The 23,644-nt window shown below is 49.7% G+C and overlaps 1 protein-coding gene across 3 annotated transcripts; it reads right to left on the minus strand.

Moving 5' to 3' along the window:
• Positions 1-357: 357 nt before the first annotated feature.
• Positions 358-23,324, minus strand: CCDC61 (coiled-coil domain containing 61). 3 transcript variants are annotated; one of them, XM_013064076.2, is made up of 14 exons: positions 23,260-23,324; positions 16,110-16,268; positions 15,777-15,859; positions 10,986-11,143; positions 9,761-9,922; positions 3,619-3,829; positions 3,446-3,528; positions 2,606-2,775; positions 2,417-2,492; positions 1,954-2,096; positions 1,779-1,857; positions 1,547-1,601; positions 767-845; positions 358-667 (listed from the first exon to the last, which is right to left on the minus strand). In XM_013064076.2, the coding sequence occupies exons 2-14, from the start codon at positions 16,255-16,257 to the stop codon at positions 570-572; spliced, it is 1,545 nt and encodes a 514-aa protein (XP_012919530.1). In that variant the 5' UTR covers positions 16,258-16,268; positions 23,260-23,324; the 3' UTR covers positions 358-569. The 3 variants fall into 3 exon arrangements, with proteins under 3 accessions (XP_012919530.1, XP_044933078.1, XP_012919531.1); XM_045077143.1 differs by lacking the exon at positions 23,260-23,324 and adding an exon at positions 19,412-23,212 and having other exon boundaries at positions 767-842; XM_013064077.2 differs by lacking the exon at positions 23,260-23,324 and adding an exon at positions 19,412-23,209.
• Positions 23,325-23,644: the final 320 nt, after the last annotated feature.

A 23,644-nucleotide genomic window follows, 5' to 3' on the forward strand; every position in this document is an offset into this window, starting at 1 on the left:
AGGAACATCACAGCTCAGAACCCAGAGGTCTCAGGTCAGAGCGCAGGAATCAGCACCAAGTTGGCCCAGATGTCACTGACAGCAGCTCAGGGGTCACGTGGGACCGCGAACCATGCTCCACAACACCCCTCCTCTAGCACTCAGTCAAAGATATCCTGTGCAACATCTCTGCTTGGACCCCTTTGAGGATGAGCTGCTCACTACCACCCTTCATTACTTTAGAGAGTCGGCAAGTTTTTCCTGACTCTGAACCCCAAAGTGCCTCCCAGAAAGACACCAGGCCCCATTTACAGCCACCACCCAATCCTCACGTCTTCCCTACTCCAGCCCCACACCCTTCAGTCATAAGCTGAAGGATCCCAGAGGCAAATACGTTTATTTACAAAATGCACATACCCTCCCTCCCAGCATGCAGTGTGTTGGGGGGAATCAAGGCTTCACACACCTGAAACCCCCTGTGAGCACCAGCAGAGGAGGAGCCTGAGTGGGGCTGGATGGACAAGCCGACCAGCGCCCCCACTCGGAATCCAGTTGTGGGGGGGATGGAGGGGCTGTACTCCCTGTGGGGGTCACGACCGTGTGTCCAGTCGGTTCATATATTCCTGCAAGGCCTTCAGGCGCGCGTCTATTTCGGCCATGTCCGCCGCCTGGTGGTCGGAGCTGTATTCTGTGAGAGCGGGTGTGGGTGCAGTGGCCGTGAGGGCCCAGCACACTTCCCTTGGGCCCAGGGGGCTGGGGAGGGAGAGATGTGGAGTTCCGGGCTCACCTTTCATAGGGACCCAGCCTCCTGAACTGGTCAGGCGTCTCTGATGGTGGCTGCGTTCCAGAGGGGTGGACTTCTGCTGCTGGGGGAGACGGGAAGGAGGGGTTCGGTATTCTCCCTCCATTCCCGTCCCCCAGATCCCACTGGAAATTTTGAACCTAAGGGCCTCAAAGAACTGGGGCTGACACCAACTGGGCACTTACTAGATACAAAATCACCTCCTGGTATCTCCACCGAAGCCCCCTGGGATGAAAACTACTACCATCCCCTTTGAACAATTTACAAAACTGAGGTTAAGGGGCACCTGGGTGGCTCAGTGGGTTAAAGCCTCTGACTTCTCAGGTCATGATCCCAGGGTCCTGGGATCAAGCCCGGCATTGGGCTCTCTGCTCGGCCGGGAGCCTGCTTCCCACCCCCCTCTCTCTGCCTGCCTCTCTGCCTACTTGTGATCTGTGTCTGTCAAATAAATATATAAAATCTTAAATTTAAAAAAAAAAAAAGAAAAGAAAGTGATGATAAGAACTACCAGGAGTCACACACGTGACAGGAAGGCGGGGCCATGTTTTAAGAGCTGGTCACTTGAGGCCAGGTGCCATCAGCAGGTATCATCTCCCCCAACCCAACTCCACACTCCCCTCCAATCCAATGGTCTCAAAACATTCTGCGTCCAGATGCATTTCAAAAGACCCCTTGGCAACCTGACTGCCCCAGAATGGGAATGATGGGCTTCTGGTGGTTTCCTGCTACCCCCACCCCCTTCAAGATCTGGGGAAAGACACTCACCTTCCTGGGCCCACCCCAGGTTGTGGGGCTGGGAGGCTTCCCGTGGCGGCGCACGCTTGACAGGAAGAGAGTATTCAGGAACAGCGCGAGGAGCCTTGGGCACCTCCCACCTAGCCCACCAGGGTGGTTTCAAGGCTCCCGTCCCTATCACCCAATCTCCCCGCAAAAGCCTGTTTCCAGACACCCCAAATTCCCGTTTGGAGGCGGTCCTTTCCCTGGGCCCAAGTTTTACCCTCTAGGAAGGGATTCGGAGAAATCCTCCAACTCGCTGCAGGAGCTGGCGGACGAGCAGCGGCTGCGGAAACTGTCCACTAGAGCGGGGAGCAGAGAGTAAGCCAAGCCTCCCGTGCTCGCCCGCCTGGGGCGCCCAGCCCGCCGGCCCGCCCCGCGCACTGCAGCCCAGTTACCCGAGGAGCTGCGGTTTCGAGAGCGGTGAGCCGCGTCCCCTCGGCCGCTCACTGCAGCGGGGGGCCGAGTCTGGCGAGACCAGGAGAGGGACGGACCGTCCCCGCTTCCTCCGCTGCCCAGTCGGTTCCGCTGCTGCTGCTGCCTAGGGAGCGGAGGAGGAGACACCACCCTGTGCACCCAACTGATGCTAGGAATGGCGTCAATGGGACCCTCTGGGTCACAGCCAGGGCCAGTATCCCAGCTGAGGTCACACAGGAAAGGGAAGGAAAAGACATGCGGACACACAGACCTGGGGGCAGGGGCAGGAAAGGAGGTGGAGGTAAGGTGGAAAGCAGGAGCAGGGAAAGGGAAAGATAGAGCGGGTGACAGACGATGGCGACAGATGGGAGACGAGGATGGACAAGTGCACAGGCCCGGGGGTGTGTGTGTAAAGGGACAGGTAAGGAGGAAATGGGCGCTAACCTCAATTTGATCTCTCTCTGCTTCTTCTCTTTGGCTTTCACAAAGGCTGTAGGATCAAAACGTGGCGCGCGACTACCTAGGATGGGGTGGGAGAGCGTGGAGAGAAGAGGCTGGGGTCACAGGACCACGTCTCCACAGCGCCAGTCCATCCCCCACCCTACCGCGGGCAGGGCAGCGCAGGGCAGAGACCTGTGGGCGAGGGTGAGGGGCGGGCAGGGCGGCCTCTACCCCGGCCCCCCCGGCCACTCTCCCGGGAAGAAGAGCGGGTCGCACCGCGACCACGCGATGTGGAGCGCTCCCGCGACGATGAAGCCCGATCCTCCCGCGCCCGGGGCTGCGGCACTGGCGGAGTCCGTCTCCTGCGGGCACAGGGCCCAGCGTCCGTTTCCCACCCGCCAGCTCCTATGTCAACTTCTATCTCAAGCCTCTTCTCGGATCACACCCTCTCCCAACCTTCAGGTCCATCCTCATCAACTAGACATCCACGCCCTTGCACAGAACCTCACAGATACCTTGTCCCAGGCTCCGCCCCTCTCGGAGCCACAGAGAACCCTCCCCCCATAAAAAGAACCTGTCACTTCCCTACATCCGAACAAACCCCCTTCACCGGACCCTTCTTCCTGAGGTCTCCCACAGCTCCCTAGAAACCCTTTCCAATACTCCATCACCCATCCCAATAAATAACATCGGACATCAACCAGATCCCCACCAGCTGGGCCACGCCCTTTCGCTCCACAAGATCCATAGGTCCCACCCCTCCCCCCCTTATCTCCAGCCCCAGTCTCCTGACTGACCCTTCAAGCCCTGTCCATCTCTTCACAGACTCGTCCTGCCGTATCCAACTTTCCGCCCCACGCAGTCTATCAGATTCCTTCCAACCCTCTCTCCCCCCCTACTCTAAGCCTCCCTTTCACTCAGGTCCCGACCCTACGGCCTGGGCCCCGCCCTCCCACCCACAGACTCCGCTCCTGCTCCCCAGGCCCCACCCATCCAGTCCCTGGCCCCGCCCCTCCAGACCTCCTCTCTCACCCCTTCTTGTACACAGCCAGCTCGGTGTTCACCGTCCTAAGCCGGGCGCGCAGGCTCCGCTCCGAAGCCTTCACCTCCTCGAGCTGCCAGGAGTGAACAGGGGCGTAGAGGACCACACTGAAGCCGAGGTGCAAACGCCACCGGTCACCCCGCCGCCCGCCACACCCCCTCACCTCCTTGGCCAGGCGCCGGCAATCCTGGCTGCGGCGGCTGACCCCGCGGTGTCCGAGGCCCCGCTCTTGCCGCAGCTCCAGCTCCAGGCCCCGGACGAGCCCACGCAGGGCCTCAGCCTCCTGGCGCGCTGCCCTCCCGGCCAGAGCCTCCTCGCGTGACTGGCCCAGCTGCGCCTCCAGTTCTCGCTTCTCAGATGCCAGGCGTGAAACCCTGGGGAAGACAAGAGGGAAGACAAGAGGGAGGAGGACTCACAGGATCCCATCATTGTCATTTCTCCATGGCCTGGGCACGAACCATTTCATCTGCTCCACGAAGGTAGGCAGGCACCCCCACCACTCCAGCTGCCCCCATGGTCCCATCATCTCTCCGCCTCCCGCACATGAGGAACACGGCCACATCACTCCCACTCATCCCACGGGGAGAACACAGCCCTGTGAGTTCCAATGCCAAAATAAGTCATTGATCTGTCCTTCTCTGTACCCTGAAAACCTAGCCCTGAGGTAGGTCCTGACCTTGGACTTCCTCCAAGACTCTCAGTCGGCTCACACTGCCTCCTATTCACCAGAAGACTCTTTCTAAAATGCAAATCCAATGGGGCATCTGGGTGGCTCAGGTGGCTAGGCTTCTGATTCTTGATTTCGGCTCAGGTCATGATCTCAGGGTCCTAAGACTGAGCCCTGCATGGATCCTCTCATCTGGCTCCACGCTCAGCCTGGGGTCTGCTTGTCCTTCTCCCTCCCCTGCTCGCACTCTCTCACATGCGAGCTCTCTCTCTCTCTCTAAAACAAATACATAAAATTTTACTTACTTATTTATTTTTAATTTTAAAGATTTTATTTATTTATTTGTCAGAGAGAGATCACAAGTAGGCAGAGAGACAGGCAGAGAGAGAGGAGGAAGCAGGCTCCTTGCCAAGCAGAGAGCCTGATGCGGGACTCCATCCCAGGACCCTGAGATCATGACCTGAGCCAAAGGCAGAGTCTTAATCTACTGAGCCACCCGTGCTCCCATAAATAAAACTTTAAAGATGCAAACCCAATCAGGTCATTACTATGCTCAAAACCTTCCTTGAGAAAAAGACGTACACACAGGCTATTCATTGCAGAACTCTTTGTAATAGCAAAAAGAGTAGAAATAACCAAAATGTACACCAACAGAAAATAAGTTGAATTTCTACTGTATAGCCACTCAATGTCCTAGCCAGTGCAATAAGGCAAGAAAAAGAAATCAAAGGGAAGGATTAAGGAAGAATGAAGAAAACAGTCATTTGCAGATGAAATGATTATAAGTATTGAAAATCAAAGTCTACAAATTATAAGAAATAATAAGAAAACTGACCAAAGTTACTAGATACAAAATCAACATATAAATAAAACTATCAGGTGTCTAGGTGGCTCCGTTAACCAACTGAGCACCTGCCATCAGCTCAAGTCAAGATCTCAGGGTCCTGGGATCCAGCCCTGGGGCTCCCTGCTCAGCAGGGAATCTGCTTCTCCCTTTCCCACTCCCCCCAACTCCTGCTCTCTCTGTGTCTCTCAATTAACATCAACATGGTTTATATTTAAAGAAACCATTAGCAAAATCATCCAAAGATGGAAAAATCTAACAAAATATAGACCTACATAAACACATAGGTATACTGTTTACATATTAGAATACACACTATTGGGGCACCTGGGTGGCTCAGTTGGTTAAGTGACTGCCTTCAGCTCAGGTCATGATCCCAGAGTCCTGGGATTGAGTCCCGCATCAGGCTCCCAGCTCCATGGGGAGTCAGCTTCTCCCTCTGACCTTCTCTCCTCTCATGCTCTCTCTGTCTCTCTCAAATAAATAAATCAAATCTAAAAAAAAAAAAAAAAAAGAATACACACTATTTATACAGATTTCAGCTTTTCAGCTTCCCCTAAATTATTCTATAGATTCAATGCAATACCAATAAAAATCCCAACAAGTTTTGGGGCACCCGGCTGGCTCAGTCAGTGGAGCATCTAACTCTTGGGTCTTAGGGCCATGAATTCAAGCCCCATGTTGGGTGTAGAGATTATTTAAAAAGAATAATATCTTAAGCCCATTATTAAAAAAAAATTCCAGCAAGTTTTATGTTTTTGTATTGAAAAACCTATTGATTCTAAAATTCATAAAGAAATGTAAATTTCCAGGGCGCCTGGGTGGCCAGGAAGTCTGCTTCTCCCTCGTGCATTCCCCCTGCTTGTATTCCCACTTTCACTGTCTCTCCTCTCTGTCAAATAAATAAACAAAATCTTTTTTTTTTTTAGATTTTATTTACTTATTTGACAGACAGAGAATCACAAGTAGGCAGAGAGAGAGGGGGAAAGCAGGCTCCCTGCTGAGCAGAGAGCCCAATGTGGGGCTTCATCCCAGGACTCTGGGATCATGATCCGAGCCGAAGGCAGAGGCCTTTTTTTTTTTTTAAGATTTATTTATTTTTTTATTTATTTGACAGACAGAGATCACAAGTAGGCAGGGAGGCAGGCAGAGAGGGAGGAAGAAGCAGGCTCCCCACTAAGCAGAGGGAGCCTGATTTGGGGCTCAATCCCAGGACCCTGGGATCATGACCTGAGCTGAAGGCAGAGGCTTTAACCCACTGGGGCACACAGGTGCCCCAAATAAATAAAATCTTTAAAAAAAAAAAAAAAGGAATTGATCAAGTAAAGAAAAAAAACAAGAGAGAGAAATATAAATTTCCGGGAAGGCTGGGTGGCTCAGTTGGTTGAGAGTCTGCCTTTAGCTCAGGTCGTGATCCCAGGGTCCTGGGATCGAGCCCCACATTGGGCTCCTTGCTCAGCTAGAGGCTTGCTTCTTTCTTTACCTCTGCCTGTCTATGCTCTCTTTCTCTCTCTGAAAAATAAATAAAATCTTTTTTAAAAAATGTAAGTTTCAAAAAATAACCAAGAAAAATTCTTAAAATGGAAAAACAAAAGTCAGAAGACTTCCTCTACCCAGTATCAGCCTAATTATAAAGCTACAATAATTTTAACAGTATGGTGCTGGCACAAGGACAGACAAAACAATGGACTACAGAGCACAGAACCTCACCTGATGTGTGATACATATATAAACATTATTGATGATAAAGGTGAAAATGGCTAGGGAGTAAGGAAAGGATACTCTTACCAATAAATGTCATTGGGCTGATTGGTCATGTGAAAAAAACCATGAATGCTCTCCTACCTCCCCAAAAATCAATTTCAGGTATATTGTAGACATAAATGTGAAAAGCAAAAGACAAAGAATTATAGAAGATGATACAGGACAACAGCTTCATGATACTGAGAGAAAAGGATTCTAAAAACAGACATAAAAATCACTAACTTCCGAGAAAAAATTTATAAATTAGTTTACATAAAATTAAGAACTACATAAAGGTGCCTATTTATCAAAAGACACTATTAAGAGAGTGAAAAGGCCAGCTATAGAGGGCAAGAAGGTTTCTGAAATACATAAAATTAACAAAGGGCTCATATCCTGACTATATAAAGAGTTCCTGGAAATCACTAAGAAATAGATGACAGAAGAAAAATAGGCAGCTGACAAAACAGGAAATCCAAATGGCTACTAAATATATGAAAAACTGTTCAGTCTCACTGGTAATTAGCAAATGAAGAGTATCAAGAGATGCTAGGCTGATGGAAACTTAATAAGAAGGAACCAAGTCTCCGTATCCAAACTCATCAGCCCCAACACCACCTGACAGTAGGCAAGCACACAGTACTACCACAGAGGGCGTCTTGCCAGAAACCTAAATCTGATGAGCCTATAGGTTTAACAACTACTTCACAGGAAATACAAAGGATGGGGAATGCATTAACCATAGAGACAGAATGAAGTATTTACAGAGGAGATATGATATCTTGGATTTGCTTCTGAGGGAAAGGGGAGTACACAGATCAAACAAGATGGGCAAAATGTAGATAACCATTGAATCGGAGGCAAAGGACGTGGGCATCATACTATTGTCTACTTTTGTGTGTTCTTGGAATTTTTCCTAATAAAACACTTCTTGGTGCCTGGGTAGCTCTGTCAGTTAAGCGAATGCCTTCAGCTCAAGTCCTGATCCCATGGTCCTGGGATCCAGTCCCCCCTCAGGCGCCCTGCTGAGCAGGGAGCCTGCTTCTCCCTCGGCCTGCTGCTTCCCCACTTGTGCTCTCTCTCTGTGTCAAATAAATAAATAAAAATCTTTAAAAAAACAAAAAAGTTCTTAAAATTTGTGGCTCCCCTATATTCTCCAAGGAGCTTCCCATTCAGCCCCACCTATTTGACGTCCCTCTGCCCTTCCTCTCCCCCCACCTTCCCCTCCAGCCAAGCTTCTCTTTGCAAATACAAGTCTTCCTTCTGGAACACTCTCTCACCTTCAAATGTCACATCCCCTGCCTGCTGCCAGGCTAGGTCACGTCTCTCTCTTCTCTGCTTTTGTGGTTCTCTGTACATTTCCTTCCTAAAGCTAACATTTATCAGTGTGATTATCTGTTTTCTGTCTGGATCCTCCAGCCGTCTGGCCACTGTGAGGGACCCGAGTTCTGCCGCCAGATTGACTATGTTTGACTCTACCCCACTTATTACAAGCTGGGTGACCTTGGGCAGTTTGACCTCACATCTCTTATTACAAGCTGGGTGACCTTGGGCAGTTTGACCTCACATCTCTGCAAAGTGGGATGATAAAAATAATAATTCCCACCTATAAGGTTGTAAGAATCTATGAAGAGTGTTTGGGATCATGTCTGACACTGAGTAAGGGCTCAAGAGGCATTAACTAGGGCTGGGCAGCGTGCCTGGCACACAATACAAACCGGGAAAATGTCCGATGGATGAATGAATGAATTGGGAGTCTTCCCGAACTCCCGAACTCCAGTTAGGAAGAGGAAGTTGGGAAGAGGAAGATAAGAAGCCTTTGACCAGCTATAGGATCTCAAGCTACCCTTGCTAGTTCTGGCTGGTTCTGAAGGGCAAAGGGCACCACGCTGTGGCCAGTCTGGGAAACACATACATCCACACAAACCAGTCCTAAGGCTGAACTGGGGACAAAGCTTGCGCTGCTTCCCAGCAACGCACAGCCAATCTCTTCCAGGAGGACCCACAAGGCTCTCCAGCTCCGTAAGCTCCCACTCCTCCCCGTCAGCCCCAACACTCAGTCCTGGCCGAGCAGCCTAGCAGCTGCCAACAGAACAGAGCGCAGCAGCTAAAGGAAACAAAGGGGGCTTGGTGCTGGCTGCCCAGATTCAAGGTCTAGCCTGGCCATATTACTCACTGTGACTGGGGCAAATTCTCTAACCTCTCTGGGCCTCCACGTTCCTCCCCAGCAAAACGAGGATGACAGCAATGCCTGCCTTACAAGGATTAAAGGAATGAAGTCATAAACCACTGAGCAGAATCCCTGGTACACAGTGAAATCCTCAATAAACATTAGCTGCTGTAATAATTATTATTGTTACTTCTATTATTGTTACTGAGCGCCTGGGTGGCTCTGACTGACTGTGCCATGTCCGACTCTTGATCTCAGCTCAGGTCTTAATCTCAGAGTTGCGAGTTCAAGCCCCGTGTTGGGCTCCATGCTGCGTGTGGGGCCTGACTTTAAAAAATAAAAAATAAAAAAGATAAACAAATAAAAATATTATTTGCCCTACCCAATGGATGGGGCCCCCTCCAAGTGGGGATGGAGTCCCTGATTCAGCACCCCACAAGGCATAGCACCTGGTAGGTACTCAGTAAACATGCCAAAAAGACTTTGCTTTCTTCACTTTACTCTCCTAGTCCCCTTGTTCTCACCACATCCTACCAAATACAATGCCTTTGCACATGTTGTTCCTTCTGCCTAGAATACCCTTCCCTTACTGGGCAGGCTCCAGTCTCCCCTCTGGGCTTCCCACGTTCCACCCACTGTGAATCGTAACTGTCTGCAGACAGAGCTATCTCCCCCCACTCGACTGGGAGTCCCAGGAGGGCAGGGCCAGGACTGTCTCCGTCAGTGCTGTGTCCCCAGCACCACCCAGCACGAGGCAGGCACAGAGGAGGGGCTCAGAATAAGTACCTGGTGAATGAGGGCCCACCATCCTCCCAGTAGCCCGGAGCACGGGGCCCTGAGGCGCCCCCCCAGCCCCAGCCGCCCTCCCCTCCCAGACTCACTGCTCCCTCAGATGCCAGATCTCCGTGTCGCGAGTGTCCCGAGCATCCGGGCCGTCTAGCCCTCGAAGGCGGCCCAGCTCCTCCTTCAGTGAGCGGATGATGCCCTGCAGGACCACAGGGTCTGGCTTGCCCTGGTACGGGAGGGGCAGCGGGTAGTGAATCCTGGGGAGGATTAGAACCGTGGCAGCTCAGAGGCCAAGAATCCACCCAAGGGCAACTACCAGAACCTGAGAGCCTTTGAGTATGAAAACCCCCAATTCCAAAAACCTCACATTCCTAGAGACTTAAGTTCCCAATGCAGCTTCGAGCCCACTCCCTGCTCCCCTGCCCCTCGCACCCACCTGCCGGCCGGCAGACTCCCTTATCTAGCAGACTTGGAACCACCGGCACCGACAGGCCTGGTGGAGTCTGAGCTGACTCCCCTGTCATTCACTGCTGATGGAGTGAACCTGCCACCAAGCACAGTCCTAATTCAGATTCCACAGGGGTAGATTCTAAATGGCCCAACCTGCAACACCTCTTGGCTGAAGAAAGGTAAGTCACCTCAATCTACTGCCCCACCAGATGCTATGCATCTGGGACTGACATCCTCCCGCTAGAAAATCAGATGCAGCAGACACCATCCCCTGGCTCCCCAATGGCCATTTCTGGCACCCTTTTGCCTTGCTGCCTCCCAATATACAGGCTTATTATCCTAGCATCCCCTGCATGTGACTGCTTGTGGCCACGTATTAAGGAAAGGCCACAAGACCATTCCTGGCCAAGTATTACAGGAAATCTGTTGGGCATTTCCTAAGAACACTTTTGCTTTCCTGATAAAAATGGTAGATCCCATAACAAGTACAGCCCCGTTCTCTTCCTTTTGCTTTGATATAGAATAAGTGCCTGGAGGGCCAGCAGCCATTTTGTGACCATGAGAGGTAAGTATGGAGGTCAAAAAGTCAACACATCAGGGATGACAAAAGGAAACAAAACAAAACAGCGGGAGCCTGAGTCCCTAATGAAACTTTTTGTTGTGTCATAAACTATTTTTGTTTCAAGCACGAATAATAGTTATTCTATTTATAGCCCAACACAGTATTTAATGATACAAATCTCAACCCTGAAGATTCCAAAGGCAACACCCGCCCCCCACCCCCGCCCTTGCCCTCAGGGGGTTCCTGAGTTCTAACCACATCCCCACCTGCGCACCAGCCTGAGCTTAGAGCCAGTCCCTTATCCCCACCTGTCAAACTCCACAGAGTAGATGAGGATCAGGTAGCGCTTGGAGTTGAGCTGGGCTGATCTGGAGGCCAAGGGGCCTGAGCGGCTCCCCATCTTGCGATTCCGCAGGGACTCCAGATCTGTGTAGGTCAGTAGGTCAAGGGTGACCGACTCACTGCTCTGTTGGAAGAGCACGAGGACGGGAGGAAATGCTGGGCAACCCGACAGGGCCACACCCAGAGCACACAACCCACCTACCCAGGCCACACCCCATCCATTCTTTGGGCTTGCTGGGCTTTTCCTACACTGAGGAGGATGATCAAGATGGCCCTGCCTTAGGGCTGGCACAAGGATGTCAGAGGGAGAAACAGGAAAAAACCTAAATGCTCACCCATGGGAGACAGCTTAGTACTGTGGCTCTCCAAGCATTGCCTGAAGACCCATGGGGGTCCCCAAGACCCTTTCAGGGAATCCATGAGGTCAAAACAATTTCCATAATAATACTAAGATGTCATGTGCCTTTTTTTGCTTTGCTGGCATTTATACCAACAGTGCAAAACAATTGTGGGTAAAAGCAATGGTACCCATCAGCACACATCAAGCCAGCGGCATCAATGTAGTAGTAGTCACTGTATTCTCTGTTGCCCCGTAGTCCCAGTGGGGGGCCAGGAAGGAAGAAGAAAGGAACGAACAACATAACACAGGAAATCAAACCTAGAATGTTCTTTTCTTTTTGTTTTTTTTTTAAGATTTTGTTTATTTATTTGACACAGAGAGAGACCTCACAAGCAGGGGGAGCAGCAGGCAGAGAGAGAGGGAGAAGCAGGTTCCCCGCTGAGCAGAAAGCCCAATGTGGGGCTGGAGCCCAATGTGGGGCTCGATCCCAGGACCCCGAGATCATGATCTGAGCCGAAGGCAGATATTAACCAGTTGAGCCACCCTGGTGCCCCAAATCTAGAATGTTCTTGGTGAAGCAGTAAAAATCATTAATTTTATTCAATCTCCATCCTGGAGAACATGGCATTTTACTACTCTGTGACACGATGGGAAGCACACATTCTGTGGCATTCCAAAGTATGACAGTTGTCTCAGGAAGAACACTTCTGTAATCGAGCTTAGGTCTAAATTAGCCACTTTTTCATGGTAAACTATTTTTACTTGAAACAACGACTGACAGACATAACTACGGTTATTCAGACTTGGGTGTCTGGCAGACATTTTCTCAAAAATGAACAAAGTCAGCTTGTCACTTCAAGAAAAACAGCTACCGGTATTTGTTGCCAATGGTAAAATTCAAACTTCACAGCAAAAATTAGAATTTTGGAAAACTTGGATCTGACACTGGGTGCTTGATAGCTTCTTGATGTTGAAAGACTTCCCTGGTGAGATCAGGGAGGATATTAACAAATGTGACTTCCTGATATTGTATTAAAAAAAATGTGTCAACACTTGGAAGATCTATATAACTCAGTGAACCATAATTTCTTTCTTTTTTTTTTTTTTAAGATTTTATTTATTTATTTGACAGAGAGAGATCACAAGTAGGTAGAGAGGCAGGCAGAGAGAGAGGAAGGGAAGCAGGCTCCCTGCTGAGCAGAGAGCCCGATGGGGACTCGATCCCAGGACCCTGAGATCATGACCTGAGCCGAAGGCAGCGGTTTAACTCACTGAGCCACCCAGGCGCCCTGAACCATAATTTCTAAATGACCATCGCATGACATCATAAGATGGGTAAAAGATCCAAGTAAAGTTCAAGATACATCCATAGATTTTAATGTAACCTGATCATGTTCACGGATAGGCTTTTGGACTCCACACTGCAACAAATCTTTAAGAAATTACCACCTGCCCACTTTTAGTATGTTAGCAAAGAAGGATTTGCACAATTCCCTGATTAAGGGGCTCCCTTTTCCAACTACATAGGTATATGAGAGAGATTTTTCTGCATATACTTCAACCAAAACAAATCACAACAGACTGAATGCAGAAGCACATATAAGAATCTAGAAGTTTTGGGGGTGCCCAAGTGGCTCAGTCAGTTAAGCGTCTGGTTTTGGCTCAGGTCATAATCTCTGAGTCCTGGGATTGAGCCCCTCCTCAGGCTCCCTGCCTGCTTCCTCCCTCTCCCTCTCCCAGTGGCTCCCCCTGCTTGTACTCTCTTCTCTCTGTGTGTGTGTCTGTGTGTGTGTCTGTGTGTGCACGCGTGCATGTCAAATAAGTAAAAATCTTTAAAAAAAAAAAGGATCTAGTTTTCTATTAAGCAAGACATTAAAGAGATTTACAGAAATGTAAAATAATGCTGTATTTCCCACTAATTTATTTTGTTTTAGAAAATGTATTTTTGGAGTGCCTGGGTGGCTCGGCTGGTTGAGCGACTGCCTTTGGCTCAGGTCATGATCCTGGAGTCCCGCATTAGACACCCTGCTCAGCAGGGGGTCTGTTTCTCCCTCTGACCTTCCCCCTCTCATGTTCCCTCACTCTTTCTCTCTCAAATAAATAAAATCTTAAAAAAAAAAAATGTTTTTTTCTGGGGCGCCTAGGTAGCTCAGAGGGTTAAGCTTCTGCCTTCGGCTCAGGTCATGACCTCAGGGTCCTGGGATTGAGCCCCACGTCAAGCTCTCTGCTTGGTGGGGAGCTGGCTTCCCCCCATTCTCTCTGCCTGCCTCTCTGCCTCCTTGTGATCTCTCTCTCTGTCAAATAAATAAATAAAATCTTAAAAAAAAAAAAAGAAAATGTATTTTTCATTAGAACGTTCTTTAATATGTAATTGGTTTATTATGGTGATTTGTAAGTCAATTCATAAATATCTTTAAGTTATTCTCAGTTTTAATTTATAAGACAACTTAATCTATAATATAGCAAATATTGATAGGTAAAACCTTCATAAACAAAAGCTCTTTGATGTCTTCAATAATTGTTTTTATGATTTTATTTATTTATTTGACATAGAGAGACACAGCAAGAGAGAGAACACAGCAAGGGGAGCAGGAGAGGGAGAAGCAAGCTTCCCGTGGATCAAGGAGCCCAACATGGAACTTGATCCCATGACCCAGGATCCTATAATCCCAGGATTATGACCTGAGCCGAAGGCAGATGCTTAATGACTGAGCCACCCAGGCGCCCCTCAACAATTTTTAAGAGCATAAAGAGATCATGACACCAAAAATCTCGAGAACCATTAGGTTAAACAAATCATGCCACCTGGGTATAATGGAATACTAAGCAACCCCTAATAAGGATAACAAACTCAGAAGTTGATGACAATAATAAAAAGACAGTATCGGGGCGCCTGGGTGGCTCAGTGGGTTAAGCCTCTGCCTTCGGCTCAGGTCATGATCCCAGAGTCCTGGGATTGAGCCCCACATTGGGCTCTCTGCTCAGCAGGGAGCCTGCTTCCCCCTCCCTCTCTGCTACTTGTGATCTCTGTCAAATAAATATTTAAAATCTTTAAAAAAATTAAAATAAAATAAAAAGACAGTATCTGTAAAACACTTAAGAGCCAGACGCCATTCTAAGTTTTTTATAAAGAGGTCATTTAATCTTCACCACATTGTGAAATAGGGACTACTGTTATCCCCACATTACAGTTAAGAAAATTAAGGCATGGGGTGCCCAGGCAGCTCAGTCAGTTAAGCATCTGACTCTTGACTTCAGCTCAGGTCATGATCTGAATTGAGCCCTACACTGGGCTCGATTCTTTCTTTCCCACTGCCCACCCCCCTGCCCCTGTTTGTACACTCACTCTCTCTCTCTCTCTCTCCCCCTCTCTCTAGGAAAAAAAAAAAAAAAGGAAAAGAAAGGGGAAAAAAAGAAAAGAAAAGGAAAGGAAAGAAAAAAGAAAAGAAAAAAAGAAAACTAAGGCATGGAGGGGAAGTAACTGGCCCACGGTTCCCAGCTACTAAGTAGCAGTGATGAGTAGGAGTTCAGAATTCATGCTCTTGGCCATTATGCTACACTGCCTATACATGCTAAAATGTTAACAGTCTAAAGTAGGGGATAGACGGGATTATAAGAGACTGTCACTTTCTAACTCACACACTCTTTCACTGTCATAATTTTACAAGTACAAATTCTCTCTATAATCAGAGAAATAATGTAGCTCATAGTTTTAAAATGATGTCTAAGTAGCATCCCTACCACTCTAACTTCTAGCCTGCTTTTTTTTTTCCTATTAATACTTTTAACTATTTGCCATTATATATTTTTTCAACTTTCTGTTTTTCCCACTAGAATGTCAGCTTCGTAAGGACAGGAATTTTGTCTCTTCTGTTCACTGCTATATCCCAATGGCTATCACAGTGCCTGGCACACTGGAGATACTCAGTAAAAATGACACGAATGAATACTTATATTCACTGATGTGACTAAATGTTTATAAAATATTGTTGAATCTTTTAAAAACAGGTTAAAGAATATTTTGGGAAGTATATCCACTATATAAAATTACACATCTACAAATACACACACATACACACACTTTCACAAGTAAACAAAGAAATAGAGAAATGGCTGGGGTGCTTTTCACCAAAATATTAATAAAATATCATCAGGAATGAGTATTTGGAGTAAAGTGATTTTTACTTTCTTCCTTACGTTTCTTTGTGACATGACTTTTACTCTCTTCTTTACATTACTCTGTGACATGAATTTTCTACATGAGAGTATCTATCACTTACATTTGGGAATGAAAAAGATAGCCCTGTCCCTTTAAGGAAATACAAGGTAGAGGGTCTTGCATATATCAGTTGGGTATCTACCTCCCCAGGGATCCAGAAAACAGAAACCTCCCCTGACCCCCAGCCCTGGCCCCTACCTGGGTGAGAGCCGACTCTAGCATGTTACAGAAGATGTTGAACTGTTTGAAGTTCCCCGTCTTGTGAGTCAGATCTTCGATGACTGGGTAGAGAGAAAAGTCCTTCCTGAAGTCTGACCACTTGCCCAGCCCAAGAGCAATGCATCCAAGCTTTTCAACTTTCTACACCTCTCGTGCTTCTGGCCAGAGGGATGAGCCCTCCACCCCCTCCCCATGTTAGAGTCTCTTGTCAGGTAGAAGAGGCAGATGGGCAGGTTCCTGGTTGGCCTCATCTTCAGGGGAAGGTAATCCTGAGGAAGGACAGGTGAAGCCACCCCAGGCAGGCACACTCACAGCTGGCGTCAAACTGGCCCCGCCACTGGTCAGCCGTCATCCGGTCCTCTACTTCCAGCTCTAGCACCTGCCCAGACACCACCACCCGCACAGCATGCTCCACACCCCGGAAGACGTAGTCCACCTGCAGGCCAGCTGGCTGGTCCATGGCCAGTGTCACTGGGGAGAGGGATGAGACAGAGACCCAGAGGGGCTGAGAGCCTGGGCTCCGAAGCTGGAAGGCCAGAATTCATATCCTGGCTCTGCCATTCACCAGCTTCAGCACCTTCGGAAAAAGACTCCCTCTTGTTCTCATCTAGAAAATGGGTATAATAATGGCATCGACCTCACAGAGTGGTCATGAGGATTAAACTGGACCATACACATAAAAGCATGTAGAACTGTGTCCATACCCAACACGTGCTGGCTAACAGAATACATGGTTTCTGACAAGAGAACCATGATTAATACTATTATTAATTTATTAATCCTCATACTCATTATATATTAATTAGTCATTCATTCATTCATTCATTCAAACATTTATGGAGAAAAATCAAGCTGCAAAGGGGGACAGAGAATACTGAGGTCAGGAAGGGCAGATTTTAAGTCAGGCTTCAGGGCCGGCTCCTTGAGGAGGCAACCTATGGGCATATGGCTATCTAGCAAAAAGTGGTTCAAATCGAGAGAACAGCAGCACTGTATATTATCGATGACACACTTAAATCATGTCTAGTGAACTCATAATCGACCTTATTAATTGGTCTGTTCTAAGCCTAAGTCCCTTCTCTTAGCCAATGAGTTACCACTTGCTGTTAGTTCTATGAGGTGGAAGAAAGGGGCAGATCTCTGCCTTCAGCCTGGATTTTAGCAGCTGGTGCAGAATGAGAGGCCTGGGCTGCCTGAGTTCACATGTAGCTTCAGCTATGTGCACATACGCAGGCAAGTTACTTCAACTCTCTTGGTGCCAGATTCCTTATCTTTAAAGTACATGCCATCCTGGGTGCTGGGATATGATGACAAACCAGATTATGCCCCACTCTCAAGAGGGCAGCAACAGTCAGAGGTATAAAAATGTCTGAAAAAGGGAGGGAAGTAGTGGAAAAAGGAGATGCTGGGGGTAAGGGTTGTTCTTTTAGCTAAGGTAGCCAGGGAAGGCCTCTCTGAGCAAAGGCCTGGAGAGGGGTAAAGCAATGGGTTATTATCTCAGAGAAGAGTATCCAGGCAAAGGGAACAGCCAGGCAAGAGCTCCAAGGTGGGATGTTCCTGATTTATTCCAAGAACAGCGAGGTCAGCATGAGGGAGGGACAGAGATGAGATCTAATGGGCCAGATGGCGCTCACACAGGCCTTTGTAAACCCACAAAAGGATGTCCGTGCTCATCTCCTTGGACTGGTGTAAGGATTAAGAGTTAATCACGTTAAAATCTTTGGACAAACTGAGCAATGTCCGACACACAGCAATCACTAAAACACATACTGGCAACATCATCATTATTATTTGTTGTTGTGTCTTGAAAGGCAGTACAGAAACAAGGCAAGCTCATTTTTCTTGCTGGTGGACAGATGGGGAAATTGAGGCTCAGCGGAGTACCACAGCTGCCCCCAAAACAGAGCTACCCAGGGCTGCCCCAACCCAGATCATGGGGATCTCTCCAAAGCCTGGGCTCCTTCTCTCCCCCACATCCTTTGCTCCTCACACTTCCCCAAGAACTCCTCCTAAAGGCTGATACAGAAAATATAATATTGTGAGGCCAGAAAATGATGAGCCCCAAAACACTAATAAGTCAGTGGTTTTTAACCTTTTAAGAGTCTTTGCACCTTTGATAGTCTAATGAGATCTCTGAACAAGATCTCCCCAGATAAATGAATAGACCCATAACCCTTTGCAAGTAATTTCAGGGGCTCCCAGACCCCCCGCCCCCAGGCCCATCTACAGATTCCCCTTTCTCAAAAGCCCAAGGACAACCGCCAAAGCCCCAGACATTCTGGTAGGCTCCTCTGTCTCTAGGCCTAAGCTCTTAAGTTTATTCGGGGGAGGGGTCTCTCGTCTTTGGAAGCGGCTGATGAAATCGTGAGACCTCTTCCCCTTGCAAATCCACTCTCACAATTAGCCACTCTCACGATTAGCCACTCTCACATTCCCTGGAGGCGCAGAGGTGGGGTTAATAATCTCTGACCTATGGGCCAACAAATGGCTACACGTTTCAATACATCCTGCATCCCCTGGTCCTCAGTGCGGGTGCCAGGCAGCGCTGGCCCCGCCCCACCGGGTGTCCTAGACCTCGCCCCCCGACCCCGCCCCTCCAGCTCCGAGGGCCAATCAATGGTTGCGCCGTTCTGGTTACCAAGGCGTTGGAGGTACCCGCAGAACGCCTGAGGAGCTGCACCTTCACTTGCCCAATTCACCACCCCACTCGTGGTACCCAACTCCCGGGGGTGACAGAAAAATAAAGGGACCCATCCCACCCCATCTCCACCACCAACCCACCCCTGCTCTCCTCCTTCCCCACTCCCCCGCATAAGCTCCCCACTCTCTTCCAGAGAATAGCAGCCCTTCACTAAATCACAGGGCCTTTCGGAATCCAACTGCCCTGATGTCATCCGCCTCCACCTCAGTCCCCAGATATTAAGCCCCTGAATATTCTCGCTGAATTCCATTGTCCCCTTACACACACCTGCCTCCCACACTTCATAAACTTCGCCCGCTCCCCTCCCCTCATCCCTTCTTCTCCGCTGCTTGTCGTGAGCGCCCAACAATTGCTGATGAAATAAACCCACACCCCTGCCAGCTCCCCATCGCTCATGCCCCAGAGGGCCTGGAGATTTTGGACTCTCCCACCCCTCCCCGCTGCAGAACCTCCCTCCTTCCCTCCATATCTCAGCCTCATTCTACCACATACGTGAAACCAGCCCTCTCCACTCCCTTCCCCAAGTCCCTTATTGCCATTCTGCATTCCCAGATTGGGGGGGGGGGTGCATTCCCCTTCTCCGTAAATCAGCCCCCATGTTCTCCATGGGTTTCCCCATATTCTACCTAAATTTTGCTCCCTCCTACTTCTCCTCCTGGATTCTGCATATTTGCCCAAGGTTCTACGCCACAGTGGGGCTCTACCCCCATTTTCAGCCTGTCTTACATTATCCCCACATTTCACCTAGATTCTGCTCCCTCCCAAATCCTATGTATACCCCCCCCAATATTTTCCACCTCTCTTCCCTGGAGAGCCTTCCCAGAACACCCCTCCCTGCTCCCCCCCAATTTGGGGGGGTTCCCCAGGCCCCGTTTCCCTCCCCCCTTCCAATCTCCCCACCGTGTCCTTCTACCTGCATCCTCTGTCCTTGCTCTGTGACCAGTGGCTCATCCTGGTTGCTGGTTTCGTTCCAGTCCCAAGACTCTCCTAGCTCTTCGCCTCAGCTTCCAGACCCTGCATTCGAGGCCCCGCCCTCACCAACCCATGACGTCAGCCCTTCAACCTTGAGCGCTCTGCGTGCACACCCCAGCACCCCACTCTGGCCCACACACCTGACCCCATTTCTCGGGCCTAGTGACATCACGGCTTCAGCGCACACGCGCATACACGTACGCACACGCACGCAAGCACACACGCACAAGCACACTCAGCTTTCCGACCCTGGGGCCTTTCCCTCTCATCTTTCACTAAGGTGACTCCCCTCTCGGTTTCCAGGGTTACATCACTGTCCCTGGCTCCTCCTCCACCCAATAGCGCTCCCTGGATATTTCCGATTTCACAGTCCTTGCCCTAGGGTGGAAGCTGAGAATCTTCCACGCTGGGCTCCCCTAAAACAAATCCACATCACCATCTCCCACACAGGACACGGGCAAATCCCCGCCTCTGTCAGCCCCCAGTCACGACAGCTATTTCACACTGGCTGCAGCACCGGCTTCCTCCAACATCACAGATTCCGGCCTGGCCAGGACTTAGCTGGCCTGTCCTATACAGTATATGACCCCCACACCTCTCATACATACATACATACACACACACACACACACACACACACACACGCTTGGCCTGAGTTACCACTCCCCACCATGTGAGTTTTAGCTGGCTAGAATCCCCCTCCCCTCACCCTGTACTCCCCCAGAATACAGACAAGAGCCTTCCACCCTGTCCTCCTGGAATATATAAACACGAAAGCCTTTAAGGACTCCCCACAACCTGCCTCTCCATAGTGCACACTGCAGCCCACTCCTCCCCCCATCCCCAGAATATCCAAATACCCTCCCCTACTATTCCTCAAACGCTTTTTGCCTTAGATGAGGACTACACGCACCCATCAGTGACTTGTCCTAATTTTGCTCTCAGGTAGATGCTGTAACCATCCCCCATTTCACAAAGGATGAAACTGAGTTTGCCTAGAACCCTGCAGTGAGGGGCTGGCACACTGGTTCCCCTCCCCATCACCCAGCTACGCTTCTGTTTCCTCCCATAATTCTCTGCTCCTTTCCCTCCAGGCACCATCCTTAAGCATGGTACCTTAAGCCTGGTACCTTAAGCATGACCCACACCGCAGGACAGGGACTCCTGGGTTCAGCTCCTGCTCCTCCACTTACCCACAATATGGCCCAGGGCACTTCGCCTCTCTGGGTCTTCTCCCATCAGTAAAGTGGAGATGATAAGAGCTCCCATCTCACATAGGATGGTTGTGGGGATTAGAGTAATTAATACATGTACGGAGTTTCAAACAGTGCCTGGCACCCGGTCAACTGTCCACCATCTGTGCAACTAGCTGACGATTACCTGACAGACCAGAAGCCCAAGAAGGCAGAGCCATTTTGTTCGTTCTTGTACCTTCAGCACCCTGGGCCTGGCACAGATTGGGGACTACTTGTGAATTTATGTGAGAGGCCAGGAAACAGGGTTCTAGGCACTGGAGGTACAGACAAAGTCCTCTCCCCTCAGTTCATTGCTGTGTCACCAGGTCCCAGCTCCAATGTCCATTCCTGTCAGATGCCCTCTCGGACTCCCAAGCTAGGTAAGGAGCTGTCTCAATCACCAGTGTCCCCAGCACTGCCCAGTGGAGGGGTAGGTAGCCCCAGAGGGGGAGTTTAATGATGAAAGAGCTCCAGTCCAAGCTCCAAACTCGTCTGTTATTTCAAGTGAGGACTGCAGACCTTCAGCATGAACTCGGGTGCTTGATAAAAATTAAAAATAAAAAAAAAATGCAGGATCTTGGGCATGATCCCAAATCTAAAGAAGTAGAACTGGGGGGTGAGCCCAGGAATCTGCATTTTCTACAAACTCCACCAGCACTGAGATCTGAGAGCTTCTGCCCCTGGATACCACAGTCTGCCCAGTTTATTACCCCATCGTGACCCCACCACCCCACACAAGACTCTCCCAGCTCAACAACCCTGCCCTATACCACAGGGAGTCTCTCCTCCCCACCAAGAAATGGTGATGGTGATGATATAATACAAGTAACACTTTTTTAGGGCCCTATGGGCCCTTCCAGGTACTATATTCTCATGGAGTCAATACTCTAGTGGGGGTTGGGAATCTAAGAAGCCAGGGGATATAAACAAACCCTAATAGAAGTTGGGTAAGTGGTGTTAACTGAAGAAAACCAAAACCAGGTGATAAGAGGCCAGGGAGTAACAGAAGCTATTTTAGCTTGGGTGGTCAGCAATGGCCGGTCTGTGGATCTGACATTTGAACAGAGAACTGAAGGAAGTGAGGGAGAAGCCATGCAGACATCTAGAGGGAACATTGCCCAGACAGAGGGCACAGCAGGGATATTCCCCAGCTGGAAATGTATTTGCTATGTCTGAAGAACAAGGAGGCCAGGGAGGCTGAAACAATGTCAATAAGGGAGAATGGCAGGAGTCTGAGGGCAGGCTGGAGGGAGAGCCGAATCAGGTGGTGTCCTGTGGGCTTGGCAAGGTCTTGTACTGTGCGAAGTAGAAGCAAGTGTGGGAGTGCCTGGACCAGGGAGCAACATGATCTGATTTTTGTTTCAACAGGAACCCTCGACTACGGGCTCCAGGTGAGGGGCAAGGAGCCCAGCGAGGAGGCCACTGCAACAGACCAGGTTAGGGCAGGTGATGGCATGAATCAGAGCAGTAGCAAGGGAGGTGGTGAGACAGGGCTGGATTCTGGAAGTGTTCTGAAGATAGACGCATGAGATTTGCGGATTGGCAGATGACACACAGGCAAGGGAAAACAGAGTCAAGGACAACTCCAAGGTTTTTGCCCTGAGTACCTGGAAGAATGGAAGTGCCATCAGCAGGGTTTGGAGGTTGGAAGGGGAAGCTACAGGTTTGGTTTGGGACAAGCTTTTTAAAGCATGGATGTCAGTTGGACTTCCAAGGAAAGAAGAGTTGCCGTTGGACAAGCGAGTCTGGAGTTCAGGGGAGAGATCCAGACTGCAGACAGGCACCTGGGAGTTATCATTATATAAAGAGCATGTGAGGCCAAGAGACTGGGTGAGGACAGTAGGTGAGTGGTACAGAGAAGAGATGAAGTCATTCTAACGATGCTAAAGCTGAGGCACATGGGGTTAAGGAATTTGCCCGAAGCCAGCCTGACATTCAGCAGCAGGGCCAGTGGCAAAGCCAGGATTTAAACTCAGGCAACCCAAGTCCAGATCCCACAGTCTTAACCACCGGGAGGGTGTTAGGAAGTTTAAGGGTCATTCTTACAAAACCTGGCATATACTCAGCCCTAGATAAACGCTCCATATATCATATGACTTCACACCTCGCCCAGGCACACCTCCATCCTCCAAGTCCTCTGTCCGCTCCTTCTCTCTCTCCGCGTAGCTTCACCTGCCCTGCACCCAGATCAAGGCTTGTAACTCATCTCAAGGACCTCCTCTCTTCCACACCGCGCTAAAATCACCCCTCTCCTCACCCCCCCCCATTAAATCACAAGGCTATAAGAGAATGTCTGTATTTGACCACCTGCTGTCTCCAGCTTTACACACTTTTCCCATTAAAGACCCTCCTGTGAGAAACAAAACATGACCCCCCCCAACTCAGACGCCTCACAAACCCTCGTCAAAGCGCCTACCCGTATTAAACGTCACCCCCTCCCGATTCCTACACTGCGGGGTCAGCTGCCCGCCGCAGCCCACCCTCCCCCAAAGCATCCCCTCCCCCCAGGATCGCCACCCTGGCCCGCGCACCCGCCACTCTCGCAGCCTCTCACCTTCTCCACAGCCACCCCTCCTCGCGAGCGGCTCAACTGCCGAAGCTCCAGCCCCGCCCCAGGATCCGGCCTTCTCGCTTCTGACTGGCCCTGGCTCACTCCAGCTGAGTTCTCATTAGTCAAAACAGACGCCCGTCATTCCGTGTCCCGCCTCAGGGACGAACCCACCCTCCAAAGCTTGCCATTGGTCAACTCGGATGAGCGATTCCTAAATGGGCCTAGTCCCCGGTCTTCGCTCCAATCGTTACTGGCTAATTCCTACTGCCAGTCATGCAAAGAGGGTTGTTCCTCGGAGGGGGAGGAAATCCAGGAAGTAGGAATCCTTAACTCCGCCCATCACCCCCTGCGCGCGAGGAGGGGCGGACTGGAGGAGAGTTGGGTGCTC

The sequence above is a fragment of the Mustela putorius genome, unplaced genomic scaffold (genome assembly GCF_011764305.1).
Source record: "Mustela putorius furo isolate JIRA1106 unplaced genomic scaffold, ASM1176430v1.1 tig00000196_pilon_pilon_pilon, whole genome shotgun sequence".
NCBI lineage: Eukaryota > Metazoa > Chordata > Mammalia > Carnivora > Mustelidae > Mustela > Mustela putorius.